Source organism: Alternaria ventricosa (assembly GCF_023758065.1).
Source record: "Alternaria ventricosa strain BMP 2768 chromosome Unknown scaffold_6, whole genome shotgun sequence".
NCBI classification, from domain to species: domain Eukaryota; kingdom Fungi; phylum Ascomycota; class Dothideomycetes; order Pleosporales; family Pleosporaceae; genus Alternaria; species Alternaria ventricosa.
In genome coordinates this window covers 1,365,601-1,382,810 of record NW_026055686.1, presented here as the reverse complement: position 1 = coordinate 1,382,810, position 17,210 = coordinate 1,365,601, and the positions used below count along the sequence as shown (strand labels likewise).

At 53.2% G+C, this 17,210-nt stretch overlaps 5 protein-coding genes across 5 annotated transcripts; 4 read left to right on the top strand and 1 right to left on the bottom strand.

Annotated features, from left to right (window-relative positions):
* Positions 1 to 1,204: 1,204 nt before the first annotated feature.
* J4E93_004546 (uncharacterized protein) lies at positions 1,205 to 2,230 on the top strand (the record flags this gene model as incomplete). Its single annotated transcript, XM_049342474.1, has 1 exon — positions 1,205 to 2,230. The coding sequence occupies one exon, from the start codon at positions 1,205 to 1,207 to the stop codon at positions 2,228 to 2,230; it is 1,026 nt and encodes a 341-aa protein (XP_049200626.1).
* Positions 2,231 to 3,550: 1,320 nt separating this feature from the next.
* J4E93_004545 (uncharacterized protein) lies at positions 3,551 to 5,071 on the top strand (the record flags this gene model as incomplete). The annotated part of the gene is made up of 2 exons (XM_049342473.1): positions 3,551 to 4,192; positions 4,256 to 5,071. 2 exons carry the CDS (start codon positions 3,551 to 3,553, stop codon positions 5,069 to 5,071), a joined length of 1,458 nt encoding a protein of 485 aa, XP_049200625.1.
* Positions 5,072 to 5,617: 546 nt separating this feature from the next.
* J4E93_004544 (uncharacterized protein) lies at positions 5,618 to 9,394 on the top strand (the record flags this gene model as incomplete). Its single annotated transcript, XM_049342472.1, has 5 exons — positions 5,618 to 5,815; positions 5,927 to 7,243; positions 7,322 to 7,382; positions 7,525 to 9,318; positions 9,369 to 9,394. The coding sequence occupies 5 exons, from the start codon at positions 5,618 to 5,620 to the stop codon at positions 9,392 to 9,394; spliced, it is 3,396 nt and encodes a 1,131-aa protein (XP_049200624.1).
* A 2,857-nt stretch (positions 9,395 to 12,251) lies between these two features.
* J4E93_004543 (uncharacterized protein) lies at positions 12,252 to 13,113 on the bottom strand (the record flags this gene model as incomplete). Its single annotated transcript, XM_049342471.1, has 2 exons — positions 12,252 to 12,882; positions 12,989 to 13,113. 2 exons carry the CDS (start codon positions 13,111 to 13,113, stop codon positions 12,252 to 12,254), a joined length of 756 nt encoding a protein of 251 aa, XP_049200623.1.
* A 1,894-nt stretch (positions 13,114 to 15,007) lies between these two features.
* On the top strand, positions 15,008 to 17,165 carry J4E93_004542 (uncharacterized protein; the record flags this gene model as incomplete). Its single annotated transcript, XM_049342470.1, has 4 exons — positions 15,008 to 15,297; positions 15,347 to 15,894; positions 16,457 to 16,819; positions 16,882 to 17,165. The coding sequence occupies 4 exons, from the start codon at positions 15,008 to 15,010 to the stop codon at positions 17,163 to 17,165; spliced, it is 1,485 nt and encodes a 494-aa protein (XP_049200622.1).
* Between the last annotated feature and the right edge of the window lie 45 nt (positions 17,166 to 17,210).

Here is a 17,210-nt window from a genome sequence, read left to right as displayed (position 1 = left end):
AGAATCTTTCTTGATTGGCCATTCCTCTCCTCTCACCTACCTAGGTAGTTCGCAGTCTTCACCACAGCGCGTCAAGAAGATCGCGCAAACATTTCGGAAAATCCCAGTGCTTCGAACGCGCATCACAAGAATACACGGTAGCTACTTCCCAACTTGCTTTGCCTCCAGAAGGCACCTGCCTACTCTCGGCTCTCAGCATCTTGTCAGGCAAGAGTCAAGACCTGTCTGCGGCCTTCAGCAAATCACCTGCATCCTTCAGCCATCCATCCACCGCGGTAGATCACGGGATCCATTCTTCCTGCAAGACGCAAGCACCTCTGTAAGTAATTCCCGTCGCGCCATGCATCAATCGTTATCACCATGCCCATCTATCAAGCGCTTTCAAGCGACGGCGCATCGATTCAGACACTCCCGTCGCCGTCGCAAAACTGTATTACCTCCCCTCGCTATGCTTCTCATTTTCCTTTTCGGCTTACAGGCATGCCGCATGCTCTGGTGCTACACATTCGCGCGCCTTGCCTCCACTTCACATGCTAGAGGCTGACGTCGCATTCAAGGCAACACAAAGCTCACCAAGCCTTTTGTATCCCGCGTTCTGTCCGCTACTTGGACCACGCCGCTGCTAAAGCTGTCATTGCGCAACGACAATATACATTTGTCCGCTCGCTGGTCGCCCTAGACTTCAAACCCGAAGAGCATTCAGACCGGCAATACGACCTTGACGCCCGCCAACTGACGAAACAAGGTAAGCGCACTAGCTCACCGCGCATGCATATGCCAGCGCATCATCCCTTCCAATCGCCCACCCCGCCAGCACAGCGTCCAATGCTCTTTTGATTTGGCTGACAGTCATTGTAGGCGACTCTCATCTTCCTCTCGTGACTGGTGAATATCTGCAACGGCTCTTCCCCACTACTACGGCGCGGGCCTCTAGAGTGCAGCTTCATCCTCGACAAATCGCTCCATCATTTGTAAACGCGCACTGCCCCTCGACGTCCAATCACCACTGCTGCGCCTCAAACCTGGAAGCTAAAGCCGTGCGCTCTAGCGAATTCGCCTCAAGCTCGCCTGGCCATTGACAGCGCATCAAGTATCGGCCCTGCCGCGACGTGACCGCCTGCCTGTATTACGCGCCTCAACTGCGAGCCTCTCGCTACCTCGTCTTCACGCAAATAGGCCCACAATCTACGCATTGTAGACAGCCATGACCGACTACGCACAATTCCACGGGCATGCGCCCGCGCCCAACCCGCAACAAATGCAATTCGGACAGCAGCAGTCGTCCCCAATCCTTCCATCAAATGGAAACTTCGCGCATAACGGCCAACCACATCCCCAGCACCACCCGCAGATGGGCTTTCCTCAGCATCAGGCCTACATGGCCGGTATGCAAAATCCATACATGCCCTCTCAACAGCAACAACACCAACAGGCTGCCGCGTTAGCTACGGCTGCTGCTGCAGGACCAGCCGGATACTACGATCAAACCGCTATCTCAGGTCAACTAGCACAAGACCCACGCGCATCTCCACGCATGTCAGTGTCTCAGATGAAGGGCGATGGACGCGTCGCTCCACGCTCCCCAACAAACGTTTCCAACGCGATGAACAACGCGCTCCCATCTCAAGTTCAGATGACCCCGACTCAGATGCAACAAAGGCGAATGAGCACTCAAATCAGCAGTCCTGCGATGCAGCAGCCACAGCCTGTTATGAACCATGGCGGCCCCAGACCCTCCGTCCCTCCGATGCCCCAGCAATCGCAGCACCAACAATCGCCTGAGCTTGTTGCTGGAGGTGCACAACCAGAAGAGGCGCCACTCTACGTCAACGCGAAACAGTTTCATCGCATCTTGAAAAGGCGTCTCGCGCGACAGAAACTCGAGGATGCACTCAGGCTGACATCCAAGGGACGAAAGCCATACCTACACGAGTCTAGGCACAATCACGCCATGCGCCGTCCCCGTGGTCCTGGCGGTCGCTTCTTGACCGCAGAAGAGGTGGCTGCGATGGACAACGCAGCCGGAAAAGGCGAGGGTGAAGACGGCAACAAGGAAAACGCGTCCATGCCTCCCAAGCCTGCCAGCTCTGGTCCCAAGCGCAAGGCATCATCTACACAGCTCAAGGGAACACCTACTATCAAGAAGAACAAGGCAGGTGCTGTGCAGCGTCACAGCACGAGCGAAGAGGATGAAGACGAGGACGAGGACGATGGTGAGGATGAAGGCTAGGCTCTCCTCCCGCCTGGGCCTCTGCCCACCTCGTCGATCTGATTTCTATACCCTTTTAATTTCGACACCTGATCTTCTTGAGAGTTCCTCCAAGGAGCTCCCCTTCATTTCATGACTTACGAAGCGAGTGCTTTTGGGACACCCGGTTGGTTTATGCATTTTACCCCTGTTGTCAGATTAATGACACTTTCACACACAAATTGTCTTATCAATGGACTGGGTCGGATTCGGGTCACACATAAGGCTGGGCGGTCGTAGCATACGGCACTCACTCGGACGTTGGGAGTTCTGTTGTTACTTCTTATTTCTTGTCTGCTGAATTGTGGACTATCATTTGTATCTTTTCTTTATCTTCTTTTTTCTTCTTGTCTTGTCTGTTACGATCAATACCCACACTCGCTATCTAGCTTGGCGAAGATACCCAAACCACTGGCCAGGAGTGCCAGTGGCTATACTAGAAAGGGTTATCCTTCATCGGACGAAAATCAATATCACCCCATTCCCCCAAATTGGCCTTTGCGAATGCAGATTGATGTTGCATCCTTGAAGTTCAAGTTGTGCGTGACGTGCCACCTCACCAACTCCATGTATAACTTCGTGGTATATCACATTGTGCGTGAAACCGAACTGTCAGGATCGAGTTGTGTTCTCGGGAGGTGTGTGATCTGTATCACAGTCGCATGGCAAAGTCCGATGTTCGCTCAGAGATTGCAGACGTCTTCTTCTTTACGGCATTTGGACAGCATATACCGTTCTACCAAAGACTTGGGCTCTGTCTTGTTCACTAGACCTACGCCACTAGTGGTGTCTACAATTTGTGTTGCATTCAGAAAGATTTCCAGGTGAAAGCATACATTATCTTGCAAACTACCTACTTACTAAAATATAATAGTGTGCATGCAGCAAACATTGGAAATGCGACACGAATTCTGGCCACCCCCGATGATGCCTGCTTTTCTGTATGTCGAGTCCATCTCTTCGCAACGTCAGCGTCTCGCCAGACTCAGACGGCGCATTGACATGCCTGACGACACGTGCGACAAGCAAATCTATGATAGCCGCATGCAGATCTCCACATCAGCGGGTTGGTCATTGTTAAGTAATCTGCTGCGGAATTATCGTGCGGAACCGCGCCTCGGTAACCAACGGAGCCCTGGAGATCTGCACCTGGGAAAGTGCGGAGCTTCTGCAGCCGGACATGTCCACCAATTTTGATTGTGCAACGATAAGCACCGTTCTGGCTACTTCCACAGGCGGCCTACATGATGAGCTTTTCGTCGCAAGCTCCTGCTACCCCTCATCCATCCCAATCGCGAGAACATGAAGAAGAGTGCATCCAGCCAACAGTCAACGGGCGAGTCAATCCGAGAATTACACGATCAGCAGCATGATGAGGTCGACGATGGAGAAAGAGATAGGATCGAAGAAGAGTGGCGCAACAGTATCTGTCTAAAGGTCGACCTTCGACTTTGCAGCATTGCTGGCATCTTGTGCTCGCTCAACCTACTCGACAGCGGCGTCATCTCTAGCGCATCTGTCACCTCCATGCTCAGCGATCTGGAACTCAATGTCGGCAACCGATACTCTGTTTCTATATTTATCTTCACGATCGCGAGCATTGCCTTCCAGCTGCCATCGACAATCGCCGTGCGCACCTTCGGACCGCGTATCTGGTTTGCCTTCATCACCTTCTCCTTCGGCATCATTACGCTGTGCACAGCTTTCGTGCAGACATGGCGTCAGATGATCGCGCTACGCATTCTGCTCGGAATAGCCATGTCGGGAATTTACCCTGGCTTAACGTATCTCATCTCAACATGGTATACACGAAAAGAGCAACAGCTTCGCTTTGCTCTGATGCAGAGTGGCGAAGTCATTGTCTTGGCAACCGGTGGCATCGTGAATTTTGGACTTAATCAGCTCGACGGCAAATATCTCAAAGGATGGCAGTGGATGTTTATTGTAAGTGATATCCGTGTGCGAATTGGTATGAGACAAGCATTGACCTCGTACATCAATTTTTAGGTCCAGGGTAGCATTACTGCGTTCTTCGGGATTCTGACATACTGGTGGATGGTCGACTTCCCGGAGCATGCCCAAAACTCCTTCTACTTCCTCACGCCTCACGAAAGTGCGTTGGCGTCTTCTCGAATCGACAACGACAGGGGCGATGTCAAACCCGACGACTTCGCATGGTCTAAGGTCTTCGTTCACGCCAAGGATCCGAAGGTGTACGGTTTCTGCACCCTTTACTTCCTGCAGAACCTCGTCTCGACATCGCTGTCGTACTTCCTACCTATCATTTTGCAAACCGGCATGGGCTTTTCTTCAAACAAGGCGATTTTGCTATCCGCACCACCTTACTACTACGCTGTTATTCCCGCTATCCTGTCCTCGATCGTCGGCGACAAGTTCCAGTTGAGAGGGCCTATTATAGTCTTCAATTGCGTGTCTTTGATTGTGGGTTTCTGTATGCTGGGTTTCTCGGACCAGGTCACCGTGAGGTATATAGGCACCTACCTTGCTACCGGAGCGTACGTGGCGAATTGGGCGGCCATGGCGACTTATCAGGCGAACAACATTGTCGGCCAGTGGAAGAGGGTTTTTACTGCCGCAATGGTCACAGTTTTCAACGGCGCTGGCGGTATCGCTGGAAGCTTCATTGTGAGAGCACCAGAAAGTCCGAGGTATATGACGGCCATCTGGGTCAGCATAGGAAGTCACATGTTGATCATTGGATTGGTGGGAGTGTTCTCGGTGTTTTTCTACATGGCGAACAAGCGGCAGACTAGGGGCAAGCGTCTCCTAGAGGGAACAGAAGGCTTCCGGTTTACGTACTGAGTGAAGGGCGGAATGTGGTTGAGCTAAGGCAGACCCTGAGAAAAATCTACTTTAGCAATACACCATGATGCCCGATTCTGGTTGAGTTTATGTAGTCTTTTGAACTTGTCATGCAGGTAGTCGTCCGCCGGCATGCTTGACAAGTCGCAGGAACATGGGATGAAAGCGGGTTGACGTCGTCGGTGGGGACGACCGTATGGGACAGTTGGCTCGTGCTGAGTCCTCACTTGCATCGTCGACCCAACTTGCAGCTGCCTCACCACTTCCCGCTGCTACAGCACGAGCGATCCCGCAGATCCGGCCTACCGCCCTAAGCAATCCGTTCTATTCGACTATCGCTGTTTTCTGCTTCTCCAGCTGCTGGCGCCGACTTGGTAGCGTCACGCAGCTTCCCCCTGTCCAGCTGGCCCCTCGACCGGGCAACAGCACCCCCGTGGCCCTCCGCCGAGCTTATGCGCATCGACACCGGCCGTACACACATTCAGTAATCTACTTCACCACACCCTACACGCTTTTTGAGACTGCGCCGCACGTGTAGCCGCCACAATGGTGTTCCTCGGCATATATCGCGCCATCTACGACTATGAGCCCCAGAGCGACAACGAGATCGCCCTGACCGAGGGCGACATCTTGATGGTGCTGGAGAAGTCGACCATCGACGCCTGGTGGAAAGCAAAGAAGAAGGGGCGTGATGGCGACGAGGAAGAGCCCGAGGGCTTGATTCCAAACAATTACATTGAAGAGGTATGCTGCGCCTCACCCAGATGACAGCCCAATCCGCGTCGCAAACCATGCCCAACGCTGCACCTGGCATTGTGTGGAATGCTGCAGCATAGAGACTGATAATACGTATAGGCTGCCCCGATCGCACAAGCCAAAGCCCTCTTCGATTACGACCGCCAGACAGACGAGGAGCTCTCGTTCAAGGAGGACGCCGTCCTAGACGTTTACGACACCACAGACCCCGATTGGACACTGGTGGGAGTCGCAGACGACTATGGCTTTGCGCCCGCAAACTACATCGAGCTTACCGAAGAGGGAGCGGCGGCAGGAGCACCAGCTGCGCCGTCTCCAGCGCTGCCCAGTCGCCCGCCCATGCCACCAGCGACCGACTCTTTCGATGACGACCAGCCGCCTACTCCAGACACTCCTCCACAACCGAGTCCCGCTGCGGCCCTGGCTGGCATCATACAGAAGAAGTCGCAAGAGGCAGCACCGCGATCGACTATTTCTCCTCCGCCCAACGTGAGCGCGCCTCCACGGCAGCAACGACGCGTGCAATTCACACCGGAAGAGTCGGACGAAGAAGTGCCAGCACCCCGTCTTCCCCAGCGACCCGAGTCCGAAGTCTACTCACCTCCGCCCACCCAATACGCACATGCGCGATCTCCATCGCCCCCAGTCAGATCGCCACCGCCCCGAAGCGTCACGTTCGACCAATATGATCCTCCGAGCAGGGATGAACAGCCTGCGACACCCATGTCAGGGTCAGGATATCATCTGTACAATATCTACGAGTACATTACACAGCCGGGCAAGAATAAGAAAATGCCAATCACCCTGGGCGTCAATATCCCGAAAGGAATGATCATGATTGCACCCGAGAAGTCGCGCGACGGGCCACAACAGGAATGGAGCGCAGACAAGATGGAGTACTACTCGCAAGAAGGCAAACACATCTTCATGGAGCTGAAGCAGCCAAGCAAGAGCGTCGACTTCCACTGTGGTGCTAAAGACACCGCATCAGAGATCATGCTCGCCCTTGGTGAACTTGCAGGAGCGGCCAAGAGCGCAGGACTTCGCGAAGTACTCGCTGCTGGCTCCGGAAACTCCAATGTGCAGAAGAAGGGAGTTATGCTATTTGACTTCATGGCACAGGGCGACGACGAAGTTACCGTTGGTCTCGGCGACGAGATCTTAGTCCTCGACGATTCCGCAAGTGACGAGTGGTGGAAAGTCAGGCGGCTGAAGAACGGCAAAGAGGGTGTGGTACCAGCTAATTACGTTGAGGTCACAGAAACCGTCCCCATACACGCTCCCGCAGCCGCCATCGCTCGATCGGGAACTAACGCTGGCCGATCCGTCGTCGAACAGAACAGGCGGGAGGAGGAAGAGCTTGCTCGCCAGGCTGCGAGACGGAAGAAGCCAGAAAGTGAGGCAAGGAACGATCAGGTAGGCCCTGGCCTGCACTTGCCTTCGCGTAACTCTAGTCTTATGCAAACAAACGTTGACCATCGTCGTACTTCACAGAGATCAAGCAAGCGCGAAAGCTCCGCAAAGGACTCGAGTTCAAAGTCCGGCTCCAAACCAAGTCAGTATACAGCAATTTCACTACTTGAGTTTCTTGATCAGTCTACTGAAAAGGGTTCTGCGCCGTTCGTGGGCGCTGAACATCTACCTAGTGGGACAACAGAACACGTATTGTGTGCAAGGATGCTGACCAAATTCCTTAGATTCCGCCAAGGTGCGCACTTGGACCGACCGATCCGGATCGTTCAAGGTCGAGGCAGAGTTCATTCTCATCAAGGATGGCAAGATCCACCTACACAAAGTCAATGGCGTCAAGATCGCTGTACCTGTCACAAAGATGTCAGTAGAAGATCTCGAGTACGTCGAACGCGTCACAGGCGAGTCTCTAGATGACGACAAACCCCTATCGGATCTGAAGAGAAGGAGCATGCAACAGCCTCGTGGTAAGGACTCAGGTCCAACCGGCATTTCTGTCGAGAAGAAGCCGGAATACGACTGGTTCGACTTCTTCCTCAAGTGTGGTGTCAACCCACAGATCTGCGAACGATACGCCAGAGCATTTACCAAGGACGAAATGACGGAAGAAAACATTCCAGACATCACTCCTGGGCTTCTACGTACGTTGGGTCTCAAGGAAGGTGATATTCTCCGCGTCACCAAGCACTTGGATGCGCAGTTCGGAAGAGATAAGCGAAGTGTTAGCTTTGCCGAAGAAGGAGGAGAGGGGGCTTCTGGTGGACTGTTCTCAGGCCCAGGAGGTGCGCTAAGAAACAACACCCGCAAGGGACGCCCTGCACCACCGGTTGAGACGAACGATGTCGTTGATCCAAAGGCGTTCGAGCCGAAGTCCGATGACACCGTTAAGAAGCCAGCGGATGGAACATCAGCAGCGTCACCTGACAAGACAGCGAATGGATTTGACGACAATGCGTGGGATGTCAAGCCATCGAAGTCAACATCTGACAAGACAGCATCTCCGCCTGCAGCACAAGCCCCTGCGGCAAAGCCACCCCAACTGACTGGATCCATGAACGATTTGTCTCTTCTAGACATGCCTGCACTCAAGCCTGACGAGATCGCGCAGCCAACACCTCCTGCTCCAGCACCACAGCCAGCACAAGCACCTGCTCAACAGCCTCCAGCACCCGCTCAGCAACCACAGCCGACAGGCGCTACTCCTACCCTTTTCGAGCAGGTTGCAGCTATCAAGGCCCTTACCCAACCTCACAACATGGCCCCACCACGCATGCGCCCACAAGCCCCCCAGCAGCAGGGTCCGGGAGGTCTCATTGCTCCACCGCCGCAGCGTTCGTCCTCTGCCCCTATGAACCCACAACAAAGTGCTTTCGGTCCTCCACCACCCCTGCAACCTCAGCTCACAGGTTACAACCCCAACCTCATGGGCCAAAACTCTGGACAGGGCCAAGGCATGCAGGGTATGCCACCAATGCAACAGCAAATGACAGGCTTCCCACAGCAAAATGGCGGTTTCGGGTTCCAGCAGAACGGCATGATGCCTCAACCCACAGGCTACAACTCCATGTCCCCACCGCAGCAGCAGCCTATGCAGACTGGCTTCGCCCAATACCAACAACAGCAGCCGACCGGCTTCCAGCAGCCCATGCAGACAGGTTTCCAGCAGCAGCAGCCACACTTCACACAAGGCTTCGGGAATGGCAGCCCCTTTGCCGACCCACCACGGGCACCTTTCCAGCCACTACAGGCTCAGCCTACGGGGTACAACTCGTTCCAACCATCGCCGCTTAACCCCCAGGCGACTGGCGTCAACCGCTTTCTGCCCCCGGCCCTTGCGCCACAGCCGACTGGCTACATGTCGAACCAAAGCCCGCCGCCTGTCCCTCCCATGCCGCCAATGCCCCAGGCGCAGCCTCTGGTACCCCAGAAGACTGGCCCACCACCGACCATCAAGTTCGGTGTACAGCCCGCGAAGAAGCTAACGCCTCAGCCGACGGGGAGGGCAAACCTTGCCAATGCCAGTAAGTACTCAAGCAAACATCTATGCAAGATTTCTCTAACCATTAACCAGCACCCCAAAACCCGTTCGGCTTCTAATCTCACCTGTGGTGGCTGTTTGTTCTTTCGCACCCCTTTGCTTACCTATGGGGTTTTCACTTAATTACCCTGCTACTGTATATGTACATAAGTTCTACCGTGCCTGTTTGTTGTTTGGCGGAGTGGGTTCGCAAGGCTCGATAGCATTCTTCATCAAGCCACATAGCATTTGCTTACACTTAGCACTCCCGATTACCTGCTTCGTATTGCCCTCATTGCTAGCATTTTGCCCTCTGTAGTCATCTCTTCAAATTGAGTGAACTTTTAGTTCACATGTTGACGTGGTACTATCGGTCCGGCAATTGTGTGGTCTAGACTGCGGCTGACATGCGTGGCGTGATGGCTGAGTTGCTCAAAGAGGATTCGCGGGGAGACGTAGTCTCGAATATACGTGAGCGTTTGCACGTCAACCAACCGTGGAATACTTGTAACAAGACAACGCGATAACAGGCATCGCACATGTTACATAGGCAGGACGAATTACCCCTGTTCTCGAGCTGTCGTTCACCCTTGGCGCGACGCAGATGCGAGACCAAGCCTTTGCCAAGTAAAGCTTAGCCTGACACATCAGGTGGCACGCCTATCCCTGCGATACATGTGTGGCTGGCTAGCTAGCAGGCCGATTCGATGTGGTATCCACGCAAAACCGCGCACGCGTCTGTGGCTCTGCTCGACGCGTGATGCCAGACCTTGCACTCACCGTAAAGTACGTGGGCAGACCTCGGCCAACTGCATCATCATCGCAGCTTCGGCCATAACTCAGCCACGCCTCCAAATCCCCCGATATCGCGTTGGCACTGTCAAAAAGCATGACAAGCATCTGTGGCGATGACGAAAGCCCACAGCATGTCTCGCGCCCCCGGCTTATTTGCGCCAATAGCCCGGCCCACACGAATGTGGCTCAGGCTAACTAGCGCAATAGACCGGCCGAATGATGCAGGATGCATTGCCCTGTCCGCGTGAGAGAGAGGCCGCGAACGAGCGCTGCAGTTTAAAGGCGGCGCATCCCCTCCCCGGACTGTAAGAAGGGTCCACTGTATTTCCTCCAGCCTTACATCCATCTCACTCCTGACTTTACTTTGACCTTTGCGCAACGACTTTGAACGGTGACGCGGGTTTTCCACAAGCGAGAAATTAAGATTCCGACGGCTCCTCGGCGAAAGCTTGGTTTGGGGATACGAGACTCGGTTGCGCGACTGCTGCTTGCCTGATTCACCATTACCGGCTGCCTTTGTCTTACCAACATCATCGACGAAGGAACGAGCAATTTGCGAGCGCATATCAAATTAAACACGAGCGCGACTCCTGATCCGCACTTCGCATTCTTACGAACATCTCAAAGAACGGTTTAAGTCAACATGTCGAACCAAGGCTACTACCAAGGCGGGCCTCAATACCCACAACAAAGGTACGCTTCCTACAACCGTCTACAAGGACTGGCGATACCGCGCAAAGCCGCGCGTACACCCAATCTCCCCTGCGATCGCAAAACACATCTACATAATCAAAGAGCGAACAAGTGTTAACATCATCACAGCTACGGTCCCCCAGGCGGCGGCTACGGCCAACCCCAACAATACGGCGCTCCTCCACCACAACAGCAGATGTACTACGGTCCCCCGCAAGGACAATACCAACAAGCACCCCCACCAAAGCAGAAGAAGGACAGAGGATGCTTGGCGGCTTGGTAAGTGGGCATGACATACTCAAGGGTCGAATTGTTGGCTAACGAAAGACTAGTCTGGCGACACTGTGCTGTTGTTTCGTGTGCGAAGAAGGTTGCGAGTGCTGTGCTGATTGCTGCGAGTGTGCGGCGGAGTGCTGTTAGACGGATAATGGTGGGTGGCTGGATGGGCCAGACGGGGTGTTGGTCGGCACTGGTATGGAGTTGAAGATGCGCATGGGGAATGCGCGATTGGGTTGTGACGGCGTGTGTATGAACTCTTGCCGGTTTCCTTTTGTTTTTGAGTATACCTGACCACTTCTGGTCTTTCTTATGACATTCAATGTATGGCTTGTCTGCTCTCTTGAGGCAGGTCCAATTCGAGCCCGTTTTCTTGATGTACGGTGACAGAACCTGTTCGCGTCCATGTCCTTTGATGAAATTACTTGGCACGATCAGAGGCGAGTTCATGATAATGTCAGTTGCACGTCTTTCGCCCGGACGTAGTCATATGGAACCCCAGATCTTACTGATGGTTGAGGTTCGGCGAATCATTTGGGACAGCGCAGGCACCATTTGTGTTGAAGATTTTAATTCCTCGTAGCCACTCCTCCCTCCTCAAAGCCCCGACATCTTGTTCTACCCTCTTCACCACTTGACAACCTTTCTCGCGATCTATAGCCAGGGACTCACTCTGCGCGAAGATTTGCGCCCTCAACGAAAACAACGAGATCGGACCGTATTAGATTAGGTGAACGCCCAAAAGAAACAGACGCTGGAACAAACGCTGGAAGAAAAAGCTGCAACAGATGCTGATAAATGGAAGAAGATACTTACCCATTCGGTTTTCTCATTCCGTCTGACTGCAGTCGTACCTTGATGGTCGTCTCTTTTCGAATGGGTGTTTGGCACCAGGGACCTGAGCGCAAAATGGTCAGATGAACCATGCGCCTCCAAATGCCAAACCGGTGTGGTTGATATGCAAGCTCTGCAGGGCATTGGTCGTGAAAGATCGTGTGCACTAAATGCAGGTCTACCTAGTCAGTGTATATCTCGTAGGAAGTTTATCGAAGGACACTTACCGCAAAGTGTCGTGGATAGGCTCCTAGCAAAGACCTCGTTCTCTTACATCCCAAACCAACTCTTGAACAGCGGCTGGCTGCACACGAAGCCGCCACAATACACCGAACGTCCTCAATAGTGCAGATACACCAAAGAGTTGGCGGTCCCACTGTACCAGTCGACCTCAATCGCATCACCCTCCTTCTTCTTGACTTGGTCGACGAACCTCTGCTTAACGTCGTCGAGCGGCTCCCTGGTAGGTACTGCCTGAAACCAGGTGCTAGGGACTATACGTTGGCTCATCTCCGCCATCTTGGTGTGCAGATTCACTCTCACAATACCCGGGAACGTCTGTCGGAGCAATTTGCGGAAACCGTCCTTGTAGAGGCTGTAGTACCCAAATGGCATATCCACTGAGACAATGAGACGTCGCTGGCCGAGTGGGCGGCCTAGAATCCATCGGTCGCAGGTGTCCAGATTATCGAATCCGAAGTTGTTCAAGCTGTAGACCATTGCCGATGATTCAACATACATTTGGCGGCATACTTTTGGGACCGCAAAAGTGGGTGCGACGAAGCTGGACGAGGTATTCGGGCCTTTAGTCAAAGGGTGCGTAACATGCGTGAGCCTGATATCCCATCGCCGAACGCATGAGTAATCATGGATGTCGACTTGATGATAGCCAACGGCATACTGCCAGATCTTGTTGCGGATTTCTGCCGGAAGACTGAGAAGCGGAGACTGGATGGAGTTGGCTTTGGCGCTGTTGTGCGTCAGCTTTCATAGAAGGTATATCGTGGAGTCGCATCTACATCTTCATCAATTCCGAGCGAGCAGGAGTCTCGGCTTTCATCAACCCGTTCATGTACCTGCGACCAGGTTGTTTGGGTTTGCGGACTGTGGGAGCTTTCTTCTTGACGACCTTTGATCGTTTCGAGGAAATCGGGTGATCTTTCGGCGCCGCAGAGCGAGCGGGCAGTTCGGGAGAGCCCATACTTGAAGCTATGTGGTCTTGTTGGGTGTAAAGAGAGTGTGTGGTTGAAGGAGAGCAGACTCAAGAGAGCTTGATAACTGCAAAACCGGAGATGTCCGCATGCTGGGCGATGAAATGAACGATGAAAGATGAGATATGTGCGAAGATTGGTCGAGATGAATTATCTGCTTTGAGACTGGTGAAGCCCATACGCCGACCATTATGAAAAGTGATGGTGAGAGGAGCGAAGGCTGCCGGCGCGGGTAAGTAACGCTTATCTAGGAACCTCACGGCAACTCGAAGGTATCTGGCACGGTTATTGCCGGTGACACAACTACCTAATTTTACATTGGGGAATAATACGAGTCATGTTGCGTGCGTATAGTGTCGCCCTCCTCATCTGCGACCTGTGAATGTAACGGACACCAGGACTCTTCGCGCTAAGGTCAGTGGGAGACAGTTCATCCACCGTGCCATGAAACCCTTTGCAATAAAGCTCTAGGTTACCTAAGCGGGATATTATACAAGGCTTGAAATTGGAGAACCATGATTGACGGGTTGGAAAGACTTAAGTAGAGGCATCTTCAGATGTAGTCTAGCCGTTTTGTATCAAGATGACGTCAGAGAACTTACTTTCCCTCACCTCCGCACCTGGGCAGAATCTGGCTATGTCCCTAGAGCATAGTAACGACAAATCCGTTGTGCTGTAGACCCTTCTAATCTGTAAACCCCTTTCGTCAGTCATCGCCGTATCGAATTCTCTCAGACCTCCTGGAGGATATTTGATCCAGGCGGACCGAGGTTTGTGTACTCAGTAACGACAATCTTCAGGCCACTCCTCTCCCTTTGCAACAGTACTTTAGTCCTCTGCTGAACGTCCCGCTCAATATGGTCGGCCGACCAGCCACTCATTTCGCTGGACATCCGGGCATTCCATAGGTCAACGTAAAGCACTTCAAGGTGTGGGAATAGGTCCGTGAATCTGCAGGACGACTGCTCGAAGTATGCACGTTCAGAAAATATTGGAGTCTTTAGTACCTTGATTTGCCGTAACTGTATGGGGAGGCGGCTTGATGTCCAGATTCTCAGGGCGCTCATTGACGTGAAGCCGAAGGAGTTCAGGGCGTATGGTAACAAACAAGTCTCGTCATACATCTGTCTGCAGACAAGCGAGAGTAACGGGTAAGATCCCGCTTTCTTATCTTTTACAAGCGCCTTGTTCAGTCCCCCGTAGCAGATTTTCGTTCTCAAGATGATGTCCGCAGTCAGGCAGTGAACAACAAGATCGCGTATCTGCAGACATGGCTTCTGCAGAACCATGGTGAAGACAATGTTTCGCAGTTCTGCCGGCAAACGAAGGAGTGGCGACGCGCTCCTGTTTCTCGCAGCACTTCTATGAGTTAGTTTGTGTCACCGCGGGTGCATCGTTCGTAGCTCACATAGGGCAGACAGCCAATTTGCTTGTGTTGAGGAGACCATGTTCTGTGAGACCCAGCCGTACACGGCTCTCAACTGTGTCGCCCTCTTTACAAGGACGCATGACGGGCGGGTTTCGACTCATAAGGGGCGTGGTTGTGTCGGAAAACGGGAGAGGGGTGTAGAAGCTCCGCAAAAAGGGTACGCCGGACGCAGAGAGTGCTACGGGATTAGGCGAGTAGGAAGCGACCCATCGATGTAAGTGTGCGGAAGGTACGCTAAGGACACGCTAGGCCTTCACACTCTGATGCGCTTCCTCCGCCTGCTCGATGGCTGCTGCCTTAGTAAAACCCAAAGCACGTGCGAGGGATCAAGTCAACCGATGACCCACACTGGTTGACTACCTAGGTACACTTATCTTGAGCTGAGGGTCTGCTCAAGCCTTTACTCGCTCTTTCCCACACTCAACACGTCAGCGAGACAAATCCCCAACATCACCATGGTTCGCCGCTCTGTTCGCCTTGCGAAACCCGAAGACCGACCCCAGGTGCAAGCTTTCCATGACCTAGATACCGCCGCGGTCAGCGCCAAAAGCCAGAAACTCGAAGAAGCCACGCGTGCGCGAAAGAGGCAGCGAGTAGAGCATGGCGAATCCACCTCTTCGGCGGATACCATGATCAAGGACGCTATGGCTAGGTCGGATAATCTCCGAGACGGACATGAGCCCACCCTCTATCGGGGAAGTCAGCTCAACGCACAACTCTCGAAAGATGATCCGCGCAATGAGATGTATGCATCCAATTCAATAAGCGCTCCTTTTCAGCTAACGATATCGCAGTGTGGAGCGTAATAGCTTGCAGTCTCCTTTGCTATCTCTCCCAGCAGAAGTCCGTTGCATCATCTTCGAATACGCTCTTGGCCACCAGCATGTACACATCCTCACTGACGACTACGACCCGGACGTTTCTGTTGATCTCCCCGGGCCAGCTCGTTTCGGCGCAGAGCTACGTGCTACCAGCCAGACGGTGTCTAGTGCGCGAGCGCGACGGTTCCATAACTGTGTGTTCCCAATCGACTGGCAGTCTAGTTATCGTTTCCGGCAGTACAAATCGCGCCCATACACTCGAGGCCCTCCTTGGATCCTGAGAGACGAGGCCGAACGTGTTATCACCGCGACCAAGGATCGCATGACTCTGTTACAGGTTGTTTGTCGCCAAATTTATCACGAGACTCGCTTTATCCCGTATGAGTTGAACGAGTTCTCTTTCCAGGACGAGATGACAATGAAGGATTGGTTCCGCGAGCGAGCGGCTGCTCAGAAACGGGCTATCAATACGATGTGGTTCGATCACGAATGGGAGCGCAGTCACACGGTCGTGCCTGTAAGTGGATCTCATCACAGAGGCGCCCGTGCCTACATTGGAAGAAGTCATGGTATTCAGAAGGTCTATGTCTCTGTGGGGGCAGTCCAGCATAGATGGGTCACAGAACGTGCTGAGTATAGAGACTATTGTCTGGGCGTTGTCAAAGGAAGGGTTTATTCCCTACTGAGTAGGAAAGAAGGCGAAACTGAGGTAGAGATCGTCAAGTAAATTGGTGTAGTGTGGCATGGTCATGTGTGCTTTCATTGTACGCACCTCATCTACATGCTTGGCACAATATGGGTATGCATGATAGTAATCTAAATGCATCTCGCCTGTGCATCCTCAGTTGCCGAAAACACTATAAACATCTTAGTGCACCTTGAGGGAACGACGCGTGATCAGAGTAATTTTATATATATATCGTTCGGGTTGCCACAATGCTCTGGGTGGTTATTCACGAAATAACTGCTCGACGGGAAAGCCCAACATGCATCTCCTACTGGCCCTCTCCGCCCTCGCTGCGACGGCGCAAGCTCATTGCAAGTTCACTACAGTGTGACCAGAATTGTTGAGCTGACTCCTAGAAGACCGCTTCTCCAAGCTCATCCTGAACGGTGTGCCCGAATCGGCGGAATGGACTTCAATCCGACAAACGAAGAACTACCAAACCAACTCGGGTGTCACTTCTGTCACTAGCTCCGACATGCGCTGTTTCCAGAACCGTCCTGGAACGGGTACCGCAGTTGTCGCTGCTGGTGATAACCTCGGCTTCGTTGCAGAGACATCGATCACCCACTTCGGACCAGTGCAGTTCTATATGGCGAAAGTACCAGATAGTGCGAATATTAACACTTGGGAGCCGACAGGTAACGTTTGGTTCAAAGCGGCGAGTATAAGCGCAGTGGGAAGTCCGTTGACAAGTGGAGAGAGCACATGGCCTGCGTATGGTACGTCTTCATACCCCCTCCTTATGGCCTCCTTCCGCCTTCGGTTGCTAACGCTAGGGTAGGGAAGTCGCAAGTACAATTCCAGATCCCTAAGAACGTGCCGAGTGGGAAGTACCTTGTTCGTGTAGAGTCCATCGCCCTCCACCAAGCTCAGTCAGTCGGCGGCGCGCAGATGTATCTTTCTTGTGCGCAAATCGAAATTACCGGCGGTGGTAATGGACAGCCTGGGCCTCTAGTTGCGTTCCCTGGAGCATACAATGCAAACGATCCTGGCCTGAGGTGGTCGTACTATCCGATCGCTACGAGCTACACTGCGCCTGGACCTGCTGTGTGGAAAGGCAACTGAGTTGCTCCGGAACTGGTAGAAACGATGGGTTGCGCTGGCGATGTC